This window comes from Delphinus delphis, chromosome 7 (assembly GCF_949987515.2).
Source record: "Delphinus delphis chromosome 7, mDelDel1.2, whole genome shotgun sequence".
NCBI lineage: Eukaryota > Metazoa > Chordata > Mammalia > Artiodactyla > Delphinidae > Delphinus > Delphinus delphis.
The window spans coordinates 8,759,173-8,775,602 of NC_082689.1; the positions used below are offsets into that span (position 1 = coordinate 8,759,173).

At 49.8% G+C, this 16,430-nt stretch overlaps 1 protein-coding gene and 1 pseudogene across 4 annotated transcripts; both read right to left on the minus strand.

Moving 5' to 3' along the window:
* Nucleotides 1-5,456: 5,456 nt before the first annotated feature.
* On the minus strand, nt 5,457-6,027 carry LOC132428759 (ATP synthase F(0) complex subunit C3, mitochondrial pseudogene; annotated as a pseudogene).
* C7H2orf72 (chromosome 7 C2orf72 homolog) lies at nt 6,008-15,248 on the minus strand. 4 transcript variants are annotated; one of them, XR_009520100.1, is made up of 4 exons: nt 14,576-15,248; nt 10,702-10,815; nt 6,126-7,776; nt 6,008-6,088 (listed from the first exon to the last, which is right to left on the minus strand). XR_009520100.1 is itself a non-coding variant. In XM_060015948.1 (4 exons), exons 1-3 carry the CDS (start codon nt 15,177-15,179, stop codon nt 7,956-7,958), a joined length of 723 nt encoding a protein of 240 aa, XP_059871931.1. In that variant the 5' UTR covers nt 15,180-15,248; the 3' UTR covers nt 7,666-7,776; nt 7,925-7,955. The 4 variants fall into 4 exon arrangements, 3 of the variants coding, with proteins under 3 accessions (XP_059871930.1, XP_059871929.1, XP_059871931.1); XM_060015948.1 differs by lacking the exon at nt 6,008-6,088 and adding an exon at nt 7,925-7,960 and having other exon boundaries at nt 7,666-7,776; XM_060015947.1 differs by having other exon boundaries at nt 6,024-7,776; nt 10,702-10,812.
* Between the last annotated feature and the right edge of the window lie 1,182 nt (nt 15,249-16,430).

The window sequence follows — 16,430 nt, forward strand, 5'->3', positions numbered from 1 at the left end:
CCACCCCCCACCCCCGCTGCATGTGTGTGTCCTGCCTTGATCCCAGTGTGATGAAGGGCATCCATCAGCTACTGAAGCAGGGCCCCCAGGGAGAGGGTGGGTAGAGGGCACCATTGACTGTTCTGTCCCCCCCACCTGGTCTGCACCAGATATGGTCCTCCCTAATCTCTCTCACACCAGCCCAGCCTTCCATCTCACTCCATCACCCACTATTCATCTCCCCCTCTTCTTTGCTGGCTGCAACAGTTCCCAACAGCCTTGACTTCCTGCTCACCATGGCACAATTCTCCAGGCCATTCTTCACAGCTAGCCTGGAGCACTACCCAAAACAAGGAAGGCAGGGACTGTCTCCTCCAAGCTTCTCCAGGACTTTCATCCAACCCTGCTTCCCCTCCATCTTTATGTCCCACCCCTCTGCCCTGTGTGCCACACTCTGGCCATCCTGAACTGCTCCGATTCCCAAAAAGGCTGTGCGGGCATGGTACCTTGTCTCTGACCTCAGTACCTGCTCTCTGCTCTGTCTTCAAGGCCTCTCCCCCCCATCCCCAGCACCTCCTCCAGGAAGCCTTCCTTGACCACCCCACCATGTGTCCCGTTACAGCCTTTACCCACACAGCTATAATCATGTCTTCTTGCCTATGTCCCAACTGGACAAGGAACTACTCAAGGGCACAGCCACATCTTATTCATCTCCGTGTCCCCTAGAGTAACTAGTACAGGGTCAGGCACATAGCTGGTGCTCAATAAATATTTGTTGGATGAATGGATCAGCACAGGGTCAGTTAGTTATTGGCACAAGGCTAGAACTCAGACCAGTGTCTCAGAAACCCCTGCCCTCTCCAAGACTCTAAAATATGCTCTTTTTAGAGGACACTTAGGACACAGTAAAACCACAGAAAGAATTCTTACCCAGTGCTCTGTTCATAAACAACTATCTCCCTCCAAATACAGGAATAACACAAAAGATCTCAAAACCCAAACGAGGTCAGCTGTGGGCTCACACAGTTACGCACTAGGCGGGGACCTCTGTCAGGGTGACGGGAGGAAACCGTGACCCTGATTTTTCTTTGCGGATGTGCCCACCTTGAGCAGGATTCAGTCCGAAGCTTCGCCGAAGCACCTCCCTGGCCCGCGCGGCGCCCTCTAGTGGTCACAGCGTTCCACAGAAGGCAGAGCTCATGGGAAGGGGCGAGCGCTCTATGACCACCCACCTCTACCCACCCCCATCCCCTCAACCCGCGAGCCTTCTGGCATTTGAATCCTGGGTCTTAGGAGGGCTCGGTCTCCTGTCAAGGACTGGGCTCGACTGCTTTTTGAGCTGCACAGTGATAAGGTGGAAAGGGCGGTGTCGGTGCCAGGACACCAGGGATCAAATCCCTGTTGCACAGCAGCCCTGGGGTCACCTGAGCCCTGCTGTAGAGGGGGCTGGTCCACCTACCTGGCGCAGCTTGTGAGGGGAGGTGCTCTAATCAAGGGCTTGGCATAGAACAGCGCGGAATAAAACTGGCCACGAGGCTAGTGGTTGCTTCCTGTACAGCACGCCGGCCACGTGCTTTCAGAGTAAAAGCGTTTATTCAGGGAGCAGAAACGTGAAACGCAGACGGTGACTCGGGCCTCCCGTAGGTATGTGCTTGGTTGGAGGGAAACGCCCAGCTGGGGCTGTAATTGTTTTGGATGGACTGAGGCACGAAAGAACCCGGGAAGCCATCGGAGACGCTGGCCTCTCTTTCCGCTAAGGACAGGGTCCAGGAGGGCAACGCCTATCATGGGCAACCGGAAGTCTGCCCTCGATGAAGTGATGCTGGAAACCACTGTTCCCTCGCTGGGGGAGGGGTGGCTGGGGGCGGGGGGCGGGTCTATGATGACCAACCAGCTCTGGGCAAGTGGCCAGGGGTGGGAGGAGCCACAATGAACCCTCAAGCGAGACCTCCTGCACTCTGGCTGTCCTATCTAGTGGCTACTAGACCCAGGTGGCCACTTGAAATGTGGCTAGTGCAACCCAGGAACTGATTTTAAATTAAAATTGTATTTTATTGACATTTGAAGACTGGTACCCAATTCAGTCATTGGAAAACTTTTTAAGTATCTTTGGAACAATTGAGGATGTGAATATATTTTTTCAACTATAAATTTAATGAACTCTAAATACAGATTAAGTATATTGGATAAAAATTTAATTTCTGAATTGGCTGTAAGTGTAAAGTTCTCACAGGGTTTCAGAGACGCAAAATGCCTCATTAAAGTTTTTTTTTATATTTACAGTTGAAATGATACTATTTTGGACATACTGGGCTAAATAAAATGTTCATAAAATTAATTTCACCTGTTTCTTTTGATTTTTTTTTTTTTTTTCTAATGTGGACACTAGAAAATTTAAAGCTACCTATGTGCCTGGTAGGTTCTTCTGAGACAGGGCTGGTCTAGACTCACCCCGAGGTCTCAGTCCCTCTGCCCTCCTATTCAGGCCTGGCCCCTTGGCCTGCTTCACCATCATGGCTGCTCTTTGCTGGTGGCACGTACGGGGCCAGACCAGATCAGGGGGCAGAATCTGAAAGTGAGACCCACCCCTGTCAGGGATCAAGGGGCTGTTCTGGAGAGGGCTATGCACCTGGGACGGGGGAGGGGAGGGATGTCAGAGTGAAGGCATTCTGGGGTTAGGGTGATGATCTGAGGCAACACCCTGCTCTGAGAAGACCTTGTTAAACAGTGAGGGAGAGAAAGAACTCATGTGACAAGACAGAGACCGAGTTTCTGCAGCCAGGACTCATTCTGAGGGCTTGGCTCCAAGGACTAAGCTAAGCGCCTAATTACTCCATATAAGTGCAGAGCAGGACAGCAACAAGCATGACTTGAGACTGAACATCTGCATTTCTGCCTGAGGGTCTCTGAAATTCACTGTCTGCACTTCAGCAGGAACCCTGGCTGGAGCTGAGCAGCTCAGGGAGGAAGCCAGACAAGATTCTCTCTTTTGCCAGAGCCCTGGACCCACAGCAGCCCTAGCGCCCAGTCGCACACCATGGTCCCTTGGAGTCGAATTCCAAGATCCCTGTGAACCACAGCATGGCCCAGTGGGGTAGTCTCTGTTTCTCCTCCGTATTAGGCAGCCTCAAATAAAAGGCAACCAGAGGGCTCTGGCCCAGGGGCCAAAGGCATCAGAGGGATACGTGTGGGGTCCTGGGCGTCACCCCTGCCCTCTCCATTTCCCCTTGAACTTTCCACGTGTCAGCATATGGCAGGCTGCCCAGGCCAACTTCCTCGTCTGTCCCAATCCTTGATCCACTTACACACAAAACCAGGTCAGAAGGGGGTCATCTGGGTACAAAATAACCGGCTCCTCTACTGTGCTGGCTATGTTTGCCACCCAAACAGGACAAAGTGCAGCCTCCTGACCACCCAAACAGGACAAAGTGCAGCCTCCTGACCACCCAAACAGGACAAAGTGCAGCCTCCTGACCACCCAAACAGGACAAAGTGCAGCCTCCTGACCACCCAAACAGGACAAAGTGCAGCCTCCTGACCACAGGGGCAGCCCTGCAGCACGGATCTGCTACACTTTGAAGTACAGACTGCTTTCAGGTTCACGTGGCCACTGTCAACCTTCCCCAGGGAGGTGGGGTCCTAGGTGGTCTGCCCCCGGTAAGAGGGGCTTGTTTAGACCACAGGTGGAGGGGCCTCAGCCCTTGACCCCTTTGCAGCTTTGCCTTAAACTTTGGTTTGATAACCAAGGGATTCTTGTGCAGAAGGTCTCGTAAACAAATATTTTGAGAGGAAACTGTGACGCACGTAGTATAAAGGGTTCTCTGAGACTCCATTAAGGCCATTTTATCTCGTTAGACATTCACGTGTGCAGACACACACCCTAATAAATACCAAGTTAAATGCTATCTCTTAAAAAAAAACCCTCTTTTTAAATATCTACTTACACTTTCCAGCTACATGTTTTCCAATCCCAGCCAATAGGGTTGTGGAGATGTCACCCAGGGCAGGACTGAGGGACTTTAGGCCAGACGATTCCATTTATTATCCATGGAATTCCATTCCATCTGCCATTTAACCAGATGCCTTGCTCCCAAGGGTCCCTTCAAGGAACACTTTTATGAGAATAAAGATCCATTCCGTTTCCAATTAGCCGGCAATTAGTTACTGTTTGGTTTTATTAGATATTAGGAATTATTGATTCAAGTCAGAAGTAACACAACCACTGCCATATTAGAAAGATTAGCACCGAAGGGCCCACACGGGGACCTGACTGGAGGCCCCTCACCGATGGCTCCTGGTACCACTGACCTAATTCTGCCCTCAGACAGGCCCACCCCAACCTTTGTGCCTTGTAAAGGGTCCCTAGAGGAGAGACCCACTGCCAAAGCCATCCCTTCTGCTACCTAGCTCTTCTGTCTGCTAGAAGACGGCAACAACATTTCCAGAAAGGATGGGGCGTATCTTAGCCATTCTCAAGGAAGCAAAGATGGGTATTTGGGAGGCAGAACCCAAATCTCAGTAAAGAAAGACCTTCTCTCTTCAACTATTCACAGCAAATACTGAAGGTAACGAAAAAATAATGAGTAAACCACCCTTTATACCAGAGGCTTGCAAACTCACTTGCCCACCTGGACCAGGACCAGGCAATGGCATATTCAGATGAAGAGAAGCAGAGGAGTGGCAGAGGTGGGCGGGAGGGATGCAGGACACTGGAGAGGACAACATGCCCCATCCTTCACCCAGAAAACCAGCTTTTTTACATGCAATCTCCCAAGTTTCAAATGTTGGCAACAAATACAGAAGATTTTTAAACACAGCAGAGGCTACTGTCATGTGACTTCTGCCTTAGACAATTTCCTAACTTAAAAAAAGCTCCCGCCCCCCCCCATCAAATAACAAAACTTCAACCAAATTATTACAAAGAAATTAACAGAGAAATAGAAAAATATAGCAGCTTCAAAAATACCAGTCTTGGGGCTTCCCTGGTGGTGCAGTGGTTAAGAATCCGCCTGCCAACGCAGGGGACACAGGTTCGATCACTGGTCTGGGAAGATCCCACATGCCGCGGAGCAACTAAGCCCGGGTGTCACAGCTACTGAGCCTGCGCTCTAGAGCCCACAAGCCACAACTACTGAAGCCCGCGTGCCTAGAGCCCGTGCTCTGCAATGAGAAGCCCACGCACTGCAACGAAGAGCAGCCCCCGCTTGTGGCAACTAGAGAAAGCCCGCGCGCAGCAACGAAGACCCAATGCAGCCAAAAATAAATAAATAAAACAAATAAATTTATTAAAAAAAATACCAGTCTCCCCATTTTATCTTATTTTTTTATTTTTTAACGTTTTCATCTTTAATGAAATGACTTTGGAAATAACACTCATTTCCATGAAACCAATACTACTGTTTTTGGAGTCACAGTAAGATCCACAGAATTATATCTGTAATTAATATGAATGCCAACATTTCAAGCAGTAATTTCTGTTATATGGCAAACAAAATCAAGAAAGCAACCGTCAAACAAGAGACCCATAGCTTCAGACAAGTCAAATCCCAGGATAGCGTGTGAGAACAGTTGCTGCTTCAGCGAAGGGTTTCTGGCGAAACCAATGATGAGGCTGCCAAAGGCTGTTCCCATAACAGCACCAGAATCAGCCACTCCTAGTGCTGCAGCACCTGCACCAATAAAATTGGCTGTAGTATCAATGTCTCTGCTGATTGCACTGGTCTAAAACTCCCTTTGGATTAACTGAGACACACCATTCTGGGCCCCATTAAGTACTGAAGAGCCCTCTCCAGCCCTAGCCTCTGGTCGAGATAACACTGAGGCAGAAATTGGTCTGTATGCAATTCTGGATCCAACTCGGATCAGAGCAGGGTGCAGGCGAGCTTGTGCAGGCGCACATCTTGCACTCTTCAGGGCAGCTGGAGGACTTGGTTGACAGGCAACGTGGGCTCCTCTCCTGCTTCCTCTCTTCCCGGGAGGTGGCCGTGGCCGTGGTGGTAGAGGTCCAAGGAATGGGGCTCCCCATTTTAAAACAAAGTCAACAGCAATTCATTTTGTGTAGGAGGAAGTCAGCTGTATCCTTCCTGTCATCCTACCTGCCCTCACACTCCTATGGAGTGTGGCTCCCTATTATAGAGAATATGGACCTATGGACCAGGCTCCCTATTATAGAGAATAAATTGAGGCATAGAGCAGGGAGGGCCCCTCCTTAGCATCAAAGAGCTCCTCGGCCACAGAAGGTTTCCCATTCCCCATTTGGTCGCCATCACAGCAAGAACTGAAATAACTAATACAAGTTACGTAGCATCTTGCAGAGTGCTGGGCACAACTGCACGTCTGCTGAGTGAATCATGCGTGAATGAATGAATTTAGCTGCTTCCCTTAGACAGTGCTTTCTACTTGGGAAAATCAGGAGCTGTGCTTGCCATTCCAAAGACTGGATTTCTCCAGGGGCAGGTGAGAAAGACAAGGGAGTTAATACAGAGTTCCCTCTCTGAGTGAACAGTCAGATGGTCTTCCCGGCTTTTAAGGGAACATCATTGACCCTGACTGACTCATAAACAGAGAAAAAAGGATTGAGGAACTCGGCACCTCTGGGCTTCATCTGCTTTGACCTCGGGTTAGGACCTGAGATCGAGAACAGATCCTATGCTCTTGTAATCCATACCCCTAACTTTCCTTCTGTTTGGTGCTGTGGTTAGTCCCTAGCATCTTTATTCTCAAAGAACGCGGCACAGAAAGTTAATGTCAACATGAGGAAGAAACATGGTCCTTTCTTCTCAAGAATGTGCAAAGCTATTTATACCCTGGGCCTGCAGCACAGGGACCATACTGGCTCTGGCCCTAAAGGCCCCCAGGGTGGCAATGCATCTTTATTCTGCCTTGCCCTGGGAGCCAAAGCCCCAGGAAGCCCAACTCTCTCTGCTCTGGGGGACTCTTCCTAGAATTTGACAGGGAGGAGATTGTCTCATCTACAGTTTCTCAGAGTTGCCATGATTGGCATTTTGAATGGAACAATTTTGTGCTGCTGGAGATTGCCCTGCACATCGTGAGATGCCCACTAAATTCCAGGGCTGTCCCACAGTTGCAGTGACTCTCCCAGCACACCACACATGCACACACATGCACACACACACACACAAATTTCCAATACTGCCTGGAGCGGGTAGCCTGGCCCCTGGCTGAGAGCCACTAGGCTGGTAGCGCCCTCACGTGTTTGAGAAACAGAAGACCCAAAGGTTGAGTGACAGGTCCAAGGCTCCCCTCTCAGATCTGATGATTTCTAGTCCAGCTGCTCTTGAAATGATGGATACTCATGCAAACAATCATGGGATGTCACAGCACCGCAGAACCTCAAAGCAGATAGCCAGCTGTCTCAATGGCATAGAGAAGCCACGGCACAGAGAGAAAAAATAACCCCACAGTGACCAGAGAGTGAGCAAATGCGAGGGGGGGGGGCAGATTCCCGGAGGATACACTTTCTTAGGTCCTGCTTAGCTTAGTAAGTCCCGCTGCTTGGCTGGTAACAGGTCAATGCAACAGCCCCCTGGAAGGTGGGGTTTTGTAGCATCCCAAGGTCAACACGGAGGCAGGGTAGCTCAGTGAGAGCCAGCCCCCTGTCTGTAGGTTAGAGCCGGGGCAGCCACGGGTCCAGCCTTCATCTCAAGTCTCCGGCGGGCTCAGTGGGAGTGGAGGCAACTCTATCACAGGCTACTGAACCCTTTCTGGGATCCTCGCAATCTCCATTGGGATATACGACTGTCAGTGCCAGCTCCTCCTCAGGATCCTGGAAGTTACCTGGAACACAAGAGAAGGAGTCACCCAATGAGAAGGTAAAGTTTATGAGTGGGTAAGCTGGGAATGAAAGGGAAGGAGTTGGCCCCAGTGACTCTCTACTTTAAAAACACAACAAAATACGTAGCGAAAACCTTAAAAATGTACATACCCTTTGACCCAGCAATTCCACTTCTAGGATTTTATCCTAAGGAAATAATTAGGAATAATTAGTGGAACTGCTCCAGCCATCTTGCTACCAGCATACGGATGGAAACAGCACTGAGGACGGCCCAGCAAAGAGAAGGAAAAAACCTGGGTCCTTGAAAGTGTTGCTGGACCCCTAAATCAACCAGCCCTGAAACTGACTCCACCTCTAGACTGTCTTTTAGGTGAGATGATGAATTCCTCGTCTGCTTCTGCTAGTTTGAGTCATGGCTTCTTTACCTATAGCTGAGAGCATCCTAACTGATTCGATATCTGACAAAGGGATTGGCTGAGTAAACTGTGGCTCAGTCACATTATGGGATTCAGGCATTAAAAATGACGTACAGGGCTTCCCTGGTGGAGAAGCGGTTAAGAATCCGCTTGCCAATGCAGGGGGCATGGGTTTGATCCCTGGTCTAGGAAGGTCCCACATGCCGTGGAGCAACTAAGCCCGTGGGCCACAACTGCTGAGCCTGCGCTCTAGAGACCGCAAGCCACAACTACTGAAGCCCACGTGCCGAGAGTCCGTGCTCCGCAACAAGAGAAGCCACCACAATGAGAAGCCCGTGCACCGCAACGAAGACCCAAGGTAGCCAAAAATAAATAAATAAAAATGATGTATAAAATTCCATAGGACTGAATGCACACACACACACACACACACACATACACAAGTAAAATTCAGGAAATCTGAGTAAGGTCTGTGGATTGTTTCAATGTCAACACCCAGGCTATGATATTATCCTATAGTTTTGCGACATGTACATGGGGGAAAACTGGGCAAGATGTACACAGGATCTCTTAATGTGATTTCTTACAATTGTGTAATTGTGTAATCACATGCAATTAATTGTGTAAGATTAATTGCACGTGAATCTACGATCACCTCAAAAAAAAAAGATGAAAGATGTTGACATATAATTATCGCTGTGGAATACTGCACAATCACAGTATGCTATTGATAAAGAAAGCAGATTCTAAAACAGTGTATGTAAATGTATGTATGTATAATCTGCTATTTATTATGTATATTATAAATGTTTATGTATAGCCTGCACACGCAATTTGCATTTAATACATTCACTTCTACATGAGATTAAACAATTTGGTATATGCTACAGAGAGAGGTGATCAAAGAGTTACATAAAGTTGTTTATGGGGACTTCCCTGGTGACACAGTGGTTAGTAATCTGCCTGTCAATGCAGGGGACACAGGTTCGAGCCCTGGTCCGGGATGATGCCACATGCCGCGGAGCAACTAAGCCCCTGAGTCACAGCTACTGAGCTTGTGGTCACAACTACTGAAGCCCACGTGCCCTAGAGCTTGAGCTCTGAAACAAGAAAAGCCACCGCAATGAGAAGCCTGAGCACTGCAATGAGGAGTAGCCCCTGCCTGACGCTACTAGAGAAAGCCCAAGCGCAGCAAAGAAGACCCAACGCAGCCAAAAAAAAGAAAAAAAAATGTTTATGATTCCTTTGCTTTTTTTCCCCTTTAGTTTCCAGATACATCCAAAATGATGATGGAGAGGTTGACGTTAACATTTTTGCAGTTAAATATATTAAAATGTGATGTATTTTGCAGATGATTTATATATTATATAGAAGTGAATTTATTAATATTTAAGTAGTACAAGGCAATATAAATAGATAGCTAGATGGACAGACAGACAGAATGGTCTACCTAAATTATAGTTGACTCGGAGTGGGGGAATTAAATGAATGATTTTTAATATTTGTGTTTCTTCTTTTGTATTTTTTGAGCTTTCAATTGTGTAGACAGAATTCTAAGACAGCCCCCAAGATTCCCATTCCTTGGTGTACTTATCCTGCATAACCCCCTCCTCTGAGTGTGGGTGGGGCCTGTGATTCTGATGAGATGGTCATGCCATAGATCTGGGTATGTGACGAAGGTGATGGGGAGTCACTCCTGTGATTGGGAGTCACTCCTGTGATTATGTTATGTTATAGGAGACTGGAGATTCTCCTCAGGATGGAAGGAGCAGCTGCTGTGTATTGAGGGAGCCTGGGAGAGGAGACAGCTTCAGGGCCTCTTGGAGGTGACAGCCAGCAAGGTGGGGACCTCAGTGCTCCAGCAGGGTGCAGTCCCCCCCTAGGTGGGCTCTGCCTCTGGTCTCTCGCTGCTCCTGCAGTCCAGTCACTTCGCTATACACCCTAATCAGCGCACACCCCTGCTCAGAAGTCGCCAGGGTTCCCTATTCCTGACAGACTTGGGTCCAGGGCCCTGATGTGACTCCAACTCTCCTCTTCAGCCTTGGCCCTCACCAGTCTCATTCTGCACCTCACCCCCAGGACACTCTTTTCTGAGCTTGACATCATGCTGTCAAGCCTTTGTTTATGGTGTTCCCTCTCCAAATCTTCCCATTTCTAAGAAAATCCCCCAACCTCCAGCTCAAAAGTCACTTGTTAAACTCCCTGGATCCTCAGGGGAGACAATGCGTTTGGCTCCAGGTGCCCCATCACCTACGTCTGGCAACTGTCTTCCAGCCCCGCCCACAACCCCTTCCCTAGTCAGAGACTCCTGGGGCGAGAGCCCCGATGACCCAGCCTGAGTGCCGGCTGCCTGGGGGTCAAGGCACCTCACGTTGCTCATCCCCACGTCCCGCACAAGGCAACGTCTTCGCCGATGGTGGGCCACTCCATCCCTATGGTCCACTGTGTGCACGTGACCTTAACCCCAGGCCCCCCTCAGGGTCCAGGAAGCCAGGAAGGCGACACACTCACCCTGAGCTGGGTCACTGGGGGAAGTGGCATCTGGGTCCTTCCCCCGGCTCCAGGGACCCCAGGAAAAGCATGCCAGCAGTCCTTGGAGGCCGGGTCTCTCCCACGCTCCTTCTGCTAGAAAGAACACAAGGTCCAAGAGGCAGTGGGGTCAGGTGGGGCATGACACGACTGAGAGACTTTCTGTTCAGCCACCCAAGAGCTTCAACTGTCAACTGCCCTAGTTTTAACTGCCTGATTAAAAAAGAAAGATTCTGATTTGCAAAAGGGGGTAGGTTTTTGAGCTTTAAAAAAAAAAACCAAAAAGAAAGACTGCTTTTATATACCTATTACCTAATTTCATCTTTGCAAAAACTCTATGTAGGTACCATGTTGGAGAAACTACAGTAACAAAAATGACATGAAATTAATTACAATTACATAGCACCAAAGAAAAAACTCAAGAAGCAGTAATTGCCCCCCTACCCCCGGATTTGTAGTTCAAACTATTTTTTAAATTTTATTGAAGTTTAGTTGATTTACGATGTTGTGTTAATTTCGGCTGTACAGCAAAGTCACTCAGTCATACATATATATACTTTTTTCATATTCTTTTCCATTCTGGTTTTTCACAGGATACTGAATATAGTTCCCTGTGCTATACAGTAGGACCTTGGTGTTTATCCATCCTATATACAGTAGCTTGCATCTGCTAATTCCAAACTCCCAATCCTTCCCTCCCCCACCCCTCCTCCTCCTTGGCAACCATAAGTCTGTTCTCTATGTCTGAGAGTTTGTTTCTGTTTTGTAGGTATGTTCATTTGTGTCGCATTTAGGATTCCACATATAAGTGATAACATATGGTATTTGTCTTTCTCTTTCTGACTTACTTCACTTAGTATGATAATCTCTAGTTGCATCCATGTTGCTGCAAATGGCATTATTTCATTCTTTTTATGGCTGAGTAATATTCCATTTTGTGTATATATATATATATATATATATATATATACATATACACACACACAATGTGATATATATATATCACATCTTTATCCATTCATCTATCAATGGACATTTAGGTTGTTTCCATGTCTTGGCTATTGTACATAGTGCTGCTATCAACATAGAGGTGCGTGTATCTTTTCGAATTATAGTTTTGTCTGGGTATATGCCCAGGAGTGGAATTGCTGGATCATAGGGCGACTCTATTTTTATTTTTTTGAGGAACTCCATACTGTTTTCCATAATCGCTGCACCAATTTACATTCCCACCAACAGTACAGAGGGCTCCCTTTTCTCCATACCCTCTCCAACATTTATTATTTGTAGACTTTTTTGCGGGGGGGCCACGCAGCATGTGGGATCTTAGTTCCCCTACCAGGGTTCAAACCCGCGCCCCCTGCATTGGAAGTGAGGCATCTTAACCACTGGACTGCCAGGGAAGTCCCTATTATTTGTAGATTTTTTAATGATGGCCATTCAACTATTCTTGAAATGGCCATCAAACTATTTCTTAATAGAAATAGAATTAATCTTTTTTGATAATCACACACAAAACAATTACATGTCGATTCGAGTTTCCTTATTATAGTACCACCTCAGTTATCTGGGGATTTACTTGAGATCCCTAACCATCTGGAATAAGGTCAACTGGAACAAAGTTTTAAAAAAGGACTCCGGAGAGCCAAGACACAGAAAATCCTTTCTCATAATTCTTCACTTGGGGCCAATTTACTCTTAATCTGTACCCAATTCTAAAAAGATTGGGTCCTTGTTTTTCAACCAAAATGCATCTGAATTAAGCATAAACTGGGTAAAAGAGCACTACCAAGAGGCAGGCAACCTACAAGTATAAGAACAGGCATCAGACAGTGAGAAAGAGACTGGAAAGCTCCGCAAGCACTAGCAAAACCTCAGGAGCATGAATCCATGGTGCAACCCACCGCAAAAGCCTGGAAGAAATTACTGGACAATGAGTTATAATTACACCCGTGACCTTTAGTCATTAACGAAAGGTTTCATGTTCAGTATGTTTTGATAAAAGTACAATCGACTTTAACACAATATATAGAATGATTCCCTTGCAAAATGTTAAAAATTTGAAATGTTAGTGTTTAAAAAGAGGCAAGGATTCTGCATGCCAAGCAGGGTGTCAGGAAATGGGAATACAGTGGTGATTAAACTCACAAGGGAAAGTGACAAAACCATGCAGAAGCAGGTTCGGGTTTCATTTGTGAATTTGCAAATGAGAGTGGGCGGGTCAGGGAGGGCTTTCTGGAGGAGGAAGTCCAGTTCTGAATGGTGAGATGGGATTGGTCAGGAAAAGGAGGATGGAAGAAAAGGCTTTTCTCTCTGAGGCAACTGCAATGTAAAAAAAGTTTAGGAGCCCAGAGCAAGCTTGGCTCTGGGGAATTAAAAGTTGTTCCCTGGGGGTGGGGGATGGGGGGTGGTGGGATGAACTGGTAGATTGGGACTGACATGTACACACTAATATGTATAAAATGGATAACTAATAAGAACCTGCTGTATAAAATAATAAATAAAATAAAATTCAAAAAAAAAAAGTTGTTCCCTGGGAATAAGAGATGTCTAAGAGACAAAGGGCTCAGAGAATTTCTAGGCACAGGCTCATTAGGGGACAGAAAATTTTCCCCATGGGGCCAGGTCAGCAAAGGTGCTGGCAGCAACAACCCGAATGACAGTCCACCTCAGGACGTTCTCCATGTCTTTCAGAATGCTGGTCCTTGAGTTTCAAATTTAGCTGGCTTCCTCACAGACTCAACAGAAGAGTTGCGGGAAGGGGAGGAGAAGGTTAGGGCAGGCTCCACAGCTGAGATGAATGGTCTTCACCTAGGCAGGCCACGCTGGCAGGTAAGTCTGTGACATTTGCGACATCAGAGGTACCAGGTCTCCTTGCAGGAAAAGCCCCACCCCCGACCCCTGTAAGTCTGGCATCACCCAGTTGCTGAGTTAACACACCAATGCCCAGGGAGGCGGAACACAGCCTCTGTCGTCATTAACTCTTTAGCAAGAAGGTTGGCAGAGGCTGGAAAGCTTGGAGGGCGGCAGGTGATGGAGAGGAGTGGGGGGAAGGAAGCTAGAAGCTAGAAGCTAAATCACTCCGGCTTTTCACCGCTTTGCCAGATCCAGCTGTACTTAACATCCATATTTTAATCTCGGGGCACTGGAAACCTTCTGTAAAACCCCGTGTATCCGGATGGACGAGATTCTGACCCTTTTGCTGATGGCAGCAGTCACTGGGGCTGGGAGAAGACCCGTACTCCCCTCCCCACACTTCAGGAGAGTGGGGAGGGAAGCGAGGGAGACACTGCAGTGGGTAGCCAAGAAGGACTGGTAAACTCTAGGCCCTCAGTCCCTCACATCCTTTCTCCCCTCACCTCCAAGTCCCCGGCATTTATTCCTTGCCTTCTTTTGACCCCGCGGCGTTTCACCGTCGCGTCTCTAGCGCATCCCTAGCTGTGAGCGTCCTAGAAGCTCCTGGCACCGGATATCCCCCTAGTCCCAATTTTGTCCTCCTCCCACCTTGAAACTGGTGCATCCCAAGGCTTTCCCGTCTCCTCCTCCCCTCCCCCCCCAATCCCAGATCTGTGCCCAGCTCAGTCCAGCCCTCTTTCCACCAACCTCCCCTGACTTCTGCTTGCCCCCTCGGCTTTCCTAAGCACTCAGAATCCCTTGCACTCAGGATCCACCCGGGACAGACTCGGCCCGTTGCCCAGGGCCCGCTCCGCCCTACCTGGGAGGCCTAGTGCTAGGCACCTCCTCTCTCCTGGCCTCAGTTTACCTCGGTGTACCATGAGGGGGGAGCTGGCCAAAAAAGCTGGCCTTCCCCCAGCCGCCGCCCGCCCACGCCGTCCGGGACCTAGAGCCCACTCACCTGGTCGCAAGCGCCCGGCGGCTTGCAGGGCCCTGCAGGCGGCCGCCTGAACAGTCAAGTTGGAAGCCGGGTGGCCGGGGCAGTAGGCAGCCGCCTGCACCGGGCCTCCAGCCTGGCGGCCGAATACCGTGCGCAGCAGCGCCTCCAGTAGCCGCAGCTCCGGAGCCACCGCGTCCTCGGGCTCCGCCTCGGCCACCAGCACCCCGACCAACGCCGCGCCGGGCCGCCGCCGGCTGCGCACGTCCCGCAGCATCTCCCGCAGGTGGCGCCGCGGCTCCCGGGCTGCCAGCGATGACGCGCGGCACAGCACGAAGACCAGTGGTGAGCGGATGGCGCGCGCCCGGGTCGCGGGCACCTTCTGCGCCCCCGGCGCCCCGGGCCCCGCGCCCTCGGCCGCCTCGCCGCCCGGCTTGCCCGCGGCTTGCTGGGGCGGGAACACCGCCCGGGCGAAGTCCCACAGCAGCGCGCGGCTCTGCTCGCGCTCCCACAGTTCTCCCACCAGCAACACCTGCCCGCAGCCGCCCGCCGCCTCCACCAGCGCCTGGAAGGGCTGCTCAGCCGCGCGCGCGGGCCGAGCAGCCAGCGCCTCCAGCTCGCGCTCCATGCTCGCCGCCTCCCGCCTTCTGCGGCCGCTGCTGCCCTGCCTGGCCAGCTGCCTGCCTCTCGAGGGGGCAGCGGCAGCGGCGGCGGCGGAGACGGCGGCGGCGGCGGCCGGGAGGACACGCCCCCGAGGGCTGCGCCCCGCCCGGCCCCCGGCCCGCGGGCCGGGATCGCCCAGCTCTAGCCGGCTGCTGGGCGGGAGCGGAGGCTCTCCCCCAGGCCTCTAATGGTGGCGCCTCCCGCAGTCCCTGCGGCAGACGCGGGGAAACTGAGCCGTTCATCCATCCATCCACCCATCCATCCATCCAACATTTATTGAACACCTACTAGGTGTACAGAACCCGAAGGTAGAGGAAGACAGAAAATTATCATGTGAGCAAATGGACCTTCACAAGCTAGATTGGTCTGAGGCCTGGAGCAGATAGATTTCTGAGTTCTCATGGTTCGGGGACAGGAAGTTTTGGAGGCCGGGCTGCCGGTGACTGCTGCTTTGAAGTGAAGTTGGCGGGTGGGGCAGGGCACCAGATAAGGGGGTAGTGAGGTGAGAAAAGAAGGGAAGCAGGGGTCTCTTCTGTTACTTCTGTCCTTGACTCACCTTTTGGGCCTTCAGCATTTAGAAAACGAATTGAGGGCTCATTGTTTCAACAAGTCCTCATGACCTGCAGGGCATTGTCCTCCGCACTGGGAAGTGGAGGCAGATCGTGTTGCTCTCTGTGGAACGGAAAGTCTAGGGGGGCAGATGTGGGGCACGGATGGTGTTCTGATCTATGTGTGCAGGAGGGGGACAAGAGGATGTCAGTAGGCCAGGTCAGAAGCAGGAATGCATTTCCTTTCATTCTACGGGTCTAAGTCAGCTTCGTCCGATAGAACATTCGGTGGTGATGGAAGTGTTTTGTATTATCTGTACTGTCCAATGCAGTAGCCACTAGACATATGTGCTATTATGGAGCACTTGAAATCTGGCTAGTGCAAGATTTAGATTTTATTTCATTTCAATTAAGTGTAAATAACTACATGAAGTGAGTGGCTAGGGCATTGGGCAGTGCTGGTCAACGCTCTTTACCTCTCCTCTATTACTCGGTATAGACCAAAGGCCCCTTTGGGTCAATAACTTGTTAATACTCAGCTCTCTCCTTCACCGTATAACCCACAATCTGCTCTTGTAGTTACTGTGTTTCCTGCCCCCTGTAATTATGTTGAAACATCTCCTCCTGGAGAGTTTGTATGTCCATTCAATAAAGCAAACCTTTTCTGA